Here is a 7,937-nt window from a genome sequence, read left to right on the forward strand (position 1 = left end):
CATATAAATTCTGAGGTCCAGTAGGAAATTCCTGTGTGAAAGGTTCTCTGAACAATATGAAATGGACTCTTCAGAAGTAAACCACCACAACAAAAGACTTCCACAGCCTACTGCTGTCTCAAGATGCTTATAACCAGAGTCAGTGACCACATACTGATTGCCTGTTTATATGGGTTTTGGAATGTGCATGGTAATGGAAAAGACAAGACAATACCTCATAGAACATCACAAAGGCACCCAACTGAAAGATAAACCTCCATAAAATCAAAGTCATGTAAATGTATCCCTTGAAAGAAAAAAAAAGCCTCAGTGTTAAAATTAGAGTTATACTTTAACAATAATATCGTTTGATTAAAAGACCGAAACCTTCTATTTTCTGCTGCCATGAAAACAGCCTGTGCATGGGACTTTACGAATGCCATTCACAAGGCAGACTGGTTGCTCTCTGGAATGGTGGAGTTTTCCACTGAATCTTTAGGTTTGTATATTGTGGACTGGTTGTGAGGCATTGTCAAATGTAAAGGCAGTTCAGATAGGATGATTATTCTCAGGCACAAAAACAATGTAATTTCATACAAAACTTTCATTTTTTTATTTGCGAAATTAAAAATATGGCATTTTATATATATAAACTTCTATTCCTCTATAAATATAGATGATCTCATGGAGGTGAGAATAATAATAACAATAATAATAATAATAATGCATACCAAATCCAAAAACCAATGTCATTTTAGGGTATGACAGACATAGATAAATTTAGGTCCTATGTATGTACCGGCATTTGTGATAAACTCTTAAAGTTTAAACACTACAATCAGGAGGATTGCTTTTCTCCTCTTCTTCATTGAGAACTAAAGTGAGTATTTTTAAATGGCTTTGAGAGATTTACATTTGACACACTGCTGTGAATCCAAACAGGAGCGCACAAGATGGGATGCAGTAGGGATGGACACACTTCCCCTTCAGCATGCATGCCGAGGTTGTGTTTGTTTCTCTCACCATCAGTCCACTGCCTCTGTCTTCGGAAGTCCAAGCAGGCTTTCCGTGGGGTGGGACTGTTCCTCCCTCAGAATGTGCTGCTGGGGAGTCAGCATAGTATGTTGATTGTGTACAACTTTTAGATTGTGAAGATTGTTATGTCTAATTGCAGTTTGGTTAAAACCAGAAAACAGCGTTTCACTTGGAGGAACTCCACTCCACTGAAAATTCCTTCGGTTTCCATATTCTGTGTATGTTCTACTATCCTGTTAAGAAAGGTAGACCAATTCCTTCACCAAGCTTCCCAGGTCTGCATTTCATAGAAGGGTAAAATCTGGAAGCAGGCAGCATCACAGGGGGAAGAAAGCAGGTGGCCAGACATCAGAATGCGATTAGAACTAACGTTTTTATATCCTCTCTCTTTAGCCTCTCCCAACCCACAAAGCTTGCTGCTCTTTCCACGGTGATGAGCAGACCCATAGCAAGTTCCAGATACTTGCTAGGGTAAAAATGAGCTCATCCATAAAAAGTCAGACTTTCCAAAGTTTGGTATTGGTTACTGCACTCTCTCTGACCAACTTAGGTGCAAGAAACTAGGCGAGGGACACCAGGGTAGAGGGAGGCTGGGTCAACTGGCAGAGCCCATGCTGCGGGCCTTTAATGAAGTAGGAAGGTGGTTCTCAAATAAGCAGCATCCGGAAGTCACAGGGACAGCCCTCTACATTCTACCGCTGAAAAGGGGAGGAACTGGAATGGGCGGGGCCCACCTTGGGATCTGGAAACTTTATGGAGTTCTGCACCTTAAAATTTCCCACTGCAAGCAAGGAAGGGGAGGGGCGGGAGACGCTGAAGGAAATGACCCTGGAGAGGCAGGCCCATGCTTCCTTGACAAGGATGAGGGCACAGGGCAAAGCACTTAGAAAGTCGGCTCTGTTTTACCTCCTCTGCGGTCCCAGAAAAGGGCGAGTGAGAAAAGCTCCAAATGCTTAAATCGCCCTAAATAAGTAAACATTTTTAAAAAGAAAAAAAAACGCGTGTTCGATAGTCTTTAAATACAAATATACGTACAAAAATCTTACACAAGCTATTTACAATCATAAAAGCGTACAGTCCTGGTATCAGAGCGAGGGCTAGAGAGATCGGCCCACATGCGCGCGCGCGCACACACACACACAAACACACACACACACACACACACACACACACACACCTCTATCAGTTGGGCCCTCTCGGTCCTTTACCCCAGGGACGGAAGCTTTTGCAGGACCTGTGTTGTTTGTTGAAAAAGGAACCTGCAAAAGTCTGAGTCTAGCGAGGAAGCCTGGAGTGGCCAGGCTTGGCAGGAATTCCTTAGGGCCAGCTTTCAGGCGATGGCTAGGATCCGGCCAAAAAAGCGTAACGTAAGAGTCTGGGTTTCAGACGGTAGTCTCCCCCTGTTTGCTGTTGGTAAGCCTCGTGTAGAACTTCCTCCAGGAATTCAGAGTCTTGCCAGACCAGATCCAGAAGCCCGATGTGATGCCCACAATCAGCGTCATGAGATACTTGATCATGAAGACTGTAAAATCGGGGCTCATGGGCGGGTGTGGTGGGACGCCTGCACCTCCCTGAAGGTGAGGGCAAGGGATGGCATAACTCTTGCAGCTCTGGGCCACCCAGCTGCGCTCCCACTGGTCCCGAAAGGCCTGCTCATAGAAGTAGCAGGCGATGACGATGGTGGCCGGCACAGTGTAGAGCACACTGAAGACTCCGATGCGCACCATGAGCTTTTCCAGCTTCTCTGTCTTGGTGCCGTCATGCTTCATGATGGTGCGGATGCGGAAGAGTGACACGAAACCAGCTAGCAGGAAAGAGGTGCCGATGAACAGATACACGAAGAGCGGCGCCAACACAAAGCCACGCAGCGCGTCCACGTTGTTGAGCCCCACAAAACATACTCCGCTCAGTACGTCGCCATCCACCTGGCCCAACGCCAAAATAGTTATAGTTTTGATGGCTGGCACAGCCCAGGCGGCTAGGTGAAAATACTGTGAGTTGGCCTCGATGGCTTCGTGGCCCCACTTCATGCCGGCTGCCAGGAACCAGGTGAGGGACAGGATCACCCACCAGATGGAGCTGGCCATGCTGAAGAAGTAGAGCATCATAAAGAGGATGGTGCAGCCCTCCTTCTTAGTGCCCTGCGCCACCGTGCGCGCCCCGTCCTCTGCAAACTTGTCGTTACACACTACCCGGTCCTCCAGCAGAAAGCCGGCGATGTAGGCCACCGCCACCGCCGTGTAACAGCCGGAAAGGAAAATGATGGGCCGTTCCGGGTAGCTGAAGCGCCGCATGTCCACTAGGTACGTGAGCACGGTGAAGAGCGTGGAGGCGCAGCACAGCACCGACCAGATGCCTATCCAGGTGCGCGAGAAGCGCAGCTCCTCAGGCCCGAAGTACATGAGCCCGTATACCTTGGTGGGTTCGCAGGGCGCGCCGCAGTCCTTCTCCCCCAGAAAGTGATAGTTGAGGTAGGAGGGCACCCTGAGGGCGCGCGGGCAGGAGAACTTTCCCCGCTCCACCGCCCCGGCACCCCCCGGGTAGCCGCCGCGGTAACCTCCGCCGCCGTGCTGCGGGTTGCTGGTCCAGAACTCCGGCAGCAAGGAAGGAGTTGGGGTGCCTTTGTCGGACGTGTTCTGGCCCACGCACAGCTCTCCTGCGCCGTGCACCGGGAACTTCTCGCACTTGAGCGTGTCTGGCCACTGGAAGCCGAACTTGTTCATGAGCGCCTCGCAACCCTGGCGTGCGCGCTCGCACAGGGAGCGGCAGGGCGGCAGCGCCTGCTCCAGTACGGTGCACACGGGCGCGTACATGGAGCACAGGAAGAACTTGAGCTCAGCCGAGCACTGCACCTTCACCAGCGGGTAGAACTGGTGCACCTCCAGGCCGGCGTCCTCCTGATTCGTGTGGCCCAGCAGGTTGGGCATGATGGTCTGGTTGTACGCGATGTCCGTGCACAGCGGGATGGAGATGGGCTGGCAGTAGCCGTGGTCCGGGATGGAGATGCCCCGTTCGCCGTTGTACTGCTGCCCGCTCTGCTGCGGCTGGGGCGGCGGCGGGGCTGGCTGGCCCGGCCCGGATACCTGGCCCGCCGCCTGCGCTCGGACCCCCAAAAGCAGAGGAGCCTCCAGCAGCCAAAGCAGCAGGAGCAGCCCCCTAGCCCAGCGCCAGGGATCGGCCCGGGGGCGGCGGTGGCTAGCCGAGTCCTCGTGCCCCACCTCCTCCCGCCGGCCCGGGAGTGCTCCGGCACAAAGTTCCAAGCTCCGCCGGCCGTTGGCCCGGGACTCGCTAGGCGCCGCCTCCTCAGCCATACTTTTTCGGCTCCCTCCTCGGCGCCGATCGACTTGGGCCGGCAGCGGCGCGGCGGGTGGTGGCTCCCACAGTGATCGGGGAGATCCGGTCGCTCGTGCCCTCCGTCGGGCTGCGGCCGCGCTCTGCCCGCTCCCCTGGATTCTGTTCTGCGTCCCTCAGCCGCCGCCGCCGCCGCGGAAACTTGCGGTTCATGAAGCGCAGGCGGCGAGGAGAGCACGATTGGTCCGGGCGCGCCGGGGTCGCGTCCCTCTTCCCTGGCCCGCGGCGGGCTGTGGCTCCTGTCCCGCGGCGCCGCGCTAGTGGCCGCAGCCGGGCAGAGGAGCACCCAACTCTGGGCAGCCTAGCCGCCCTGGATTCCCCCTGCGCCTCCGCCTCCTCCTCCTCCGCCGCCGCCGCCTGACCATTTGTGTCAATCCCTCAACTCGCAGCCTCTCCTCTCCCTCGCGCGCCCTCCAACCGGTTTCTAGGCGCCCCGCAGTCTGTCTTTCACCGGGAGGGAGGAGCCTTGAAACCGACGCGGGGCTGGCTGCTCAGGGACCGTCGCCCAATCGCAGCACCCGCTGCACAGCGCAAAGGGAGCCCTTTCCCTCCGAGCCTGGGACTGGAGCCCGCAGCAGACCGGAGGAGGTGGAGGAAGTAGTGGTGGCGGTGGCAGAGGCTCCGCTCAGGCACAAAGAGTAGCTGTGAAGCGGGACAGGCTTGGTCGCTTTTGCTTTTGCAGAAGAAAGGGCGAGGACAAGTAAGAGAATGGTCCTATATGCTGCAAGAGATACTGATTAGGAGTCGGCAGGCCGGGGGCGGGGTGGGGTGGGGGATTTAACTCCGTCTTGCATTTTATCTGTCATCATATTTTAAAATCCTACCCTCGACTCTCTGGTCACAAACTGCTACTTTGAGCGCTGAGTTCTGATTGCATGCTCCTGACCTAAGAGTCGAGTTTCCTTTGAGTTTAAGTCTATCGAGATTTTGTTTAAACTATAACTCCACTAAACCTTGGAGCTCACAGGCTGGCCTGGGCGGACTTTGGACGCGCCATTTCCCCTAGTCGCTGTCAAATGGAAGCAAAACACAAAGTTTGGTGGGATGTAGAATGCAAACCCAGATGCTCCTCCTAGGAGTAGTGTCAGACTTTCCCCCTTCTCTTTAATGGTGTCAGAAACAGAAGTAAAGGAAAGCTAGCTATCCATTAAATGCTAGAGGAAAACGGCTTGAGAACCGAAGCATTGGGTGCTCCAGGGTGAGACACAGGAGCTGTATGTACCTCCAGACAGGAGGAGCAATCGGCAACCCTTTAGGGGCCCCTTCTGAACATGGGGGGGGGGGAGCTGCAGGATTTGGTGGGAACTTCTGAGACCTGGGCCATTTAAATTCCTCCTCAAAGGAAGTAGTCAAAGCCGAGGTATTAGTTTGAAAGAGAAAATACACTACCAAAGTGAGTCTGAAAGGCCAAGCACGCTCCTTTACCTCCAAACCGGGATCATCAGACTCACAAAGGCTTGCTGTTCTTGCAAGACTGTTTTAAAGAACTTGTGTGACTCGGATTTATCAATAAAGTGCTATTACGTTTTATTAATCCTATCAAGATTTTCCCCCTTTAACTAGGCTTATCTCAGGAGACTGTTCCCCAATTATTTTCTATCTTCTTTTATAAAGATTCATTTGGTCATTAGGTACTTACCAAGCATCCACGATACAGTGAGCACTGTCTCAGGAGGTAGGGGACAGAAAGGAAGCCCCAGCACATATCTAAAGGAGGGCATAGTACAGCGGGCACAGGAATGTGACCAATGATGGCTATGTCCACCCATTCTCAAAAGGACACAAGGGAAACACATGGCCAACTAACGCAGGAGACAAGGAGTGGGGGTGGGGATCATCGGAGAGATAGACGCAAAACGCAAAAGAAAGAAGCAAAACAACAGCAAACAAACAAACCAAACCAAAAAATAAAAAGCAACAAGCAAACAAACCCTTTAAGTTTCTGAGGGGCGGGCAAGGAGAGCATGCCCCGGGCATGACAGGAAAGAAAGGGCTCTTTAACTGGTACAAAATAGAGTGAGCCAAACTGTTCAAACAATAGAGAGCTAGCACAGGTGGCTTTCTCCCCCCAGAAGCAGGAAGAGGTTCCAGGGCGACTGAAAGGGGGAGCAGAGCTCAAACTCTCATGGAGAAATATCAACATTCCTGTCCACTGTATAGATTACTACTCCAGATGAGTCTTGTCTACATCCTAACAAGCCCTGTGAAGCCTGTCTCCATGTTAGTGCAGAGTGGCATCTATTTGTCTCCTAGATGCATTGTCATTATATTTTTTAATGTTTGTAGAAGCTGTAATGTTCACGGTAAAGTTTGTTTTGAGTCTTGGCATAAACGTTACTGTCCTCCTGCCTCAGCCTTCTGAGTGGCTGGGACCTCAGGTACACACCACTATGTCTGGCTTGTTTTAAAATATTTTTGAAGAAAAAAAATTAAATATACTAGCATTTTTTAAGAGCAACAGGTAGTAACTATACAGTAGAGTAACATATTTGTGGCCGTGCTGAATGTAACTCATGACATATTTTAATAGTGGAAAGGAAGGGAGGTCCTCTCTGGGGTCATTTGAACACTCATACTAACTGTTCATTTTACCTTCCCAATAGCATCCTGTGGTCCATAGGCTCCCAGGGACAACGTCTCGCACCATCCACTCTGATACCTATTCATCTCTGTTAGCAACACCCTATTCTGAGGATCTTTCCTAAGCTGTCTCTCTCTTCTTAGACATCTCTTATAGACTTGTGTGTCTCAAGCTTCATTCTCATGAAGGTCCTTTAGCTGACCATGCTAGGTGAGAAGTGAATTTATTCAAATGTATTAAACACCCAAGAAGCATCATTGGGCATTTGTCACCAATATCAGCCTCACCTCCTCCTCAAAGGGACAAGGCAGAGGACAGAATAGTACAGAAGGCTTGGCTTGCGTCTGAGTGGGGAACTGCTTTCCATTTCAGGAGCCATTCTAATGAACTTCCTGAACTTTCATTTCCCACCTAGTGATGAGATTAGCTAAAAAGGAGGCTGAGAATGGCAACCAAAGCTTTTCCTCTGCAAGGAAAACAGGCCATTCTTATCATATTTGGAGCCCGAGGCTGCCAAACATACCATCTAGGAACTAGGTTTTTCTCCAGGTTACAATTAAGAGCACTAGGCTTGTATACGTTAAGGGATATGCATGCTTCGGGTTACTGGCTTCTTTGGCTGGGGTTTCGTCAGTTGCTGTAGTGTTTCGCTATTATAGTGTTAACTATAATTCTTGGCATTATTTTTAAAGCCAGTTTTCTATAGATTCTTTCCCTAAATAGATCACATTGAAAAGACCATGTAAAATTCAAAAAGGAACCATTTTCTGACAGTTGTCTTTCAATATTAAGTCCATTAAAGTAGATTTCCTGTTTGTTTGTTGTGCCAAAGCAGCATTTTATTTATTAATCAGATGTGACACAGAAAACGTTACTAAAGTAAAATAAATGAATAAAACGCTTAAAGAAAACAAGCAATGAGAAAGTGTTGCCACCAGTACCAACTCACATTATAAAAGAAGTCCATTGGGATGGTGGTACAGGCAGCAGG

General features: G+C 50.4%; 1 protein-coding gene across 1 annotated transcript; it reads right to left on the minus strand.

The window, feature by feature from the left end:
• Positions 1 to 567: 567 nt before the first annotated feature.
• On the minus strand, positions 568 to 5,052 carry Fzd1 (frizzled class receptor 1). The gene has a single exon (XM_031379949.1). The coding sequence runs from the start codon at positions 4,323 to 4,325 to the stop codon at positions 2,397 to 2,399; it is 1,929 nt and encodes a 642-aa protein (XP_031235809.1). The 5' UTR covers positions 4,326 to 5,052; the 3' UTR covers positions 568 to 2,396.
• Positions 5,053 to 7,937: the final 2,885 nt, after the last annotated feature.

The sequence above is a fragment of the Mastomys coucha genome, unplaced genomic scaffold (assembly GCF_008632895.1).
Source record: "Mastomys coucha isolate ucsf_1 unplaced genomic scaffold, UCSF_Mcou_1 pScaffold19, whole genome shotgun sequence".
NCBI lineage: Eukaryota > Metazoa > Chordata > Mammalia > Rodentia > Muridae > Mastomys > Mastomys coucha.

Excerpts from the sequence above, each read along its gene's own strand:
- Fzd1 (XM_031379949.1), bottom strand. The coding sequence starts at position 4,325 with ATGGCTGAGGAGGCGGCGCCTAGCGAGTCCCGGGCCAACGGCCGGCGG.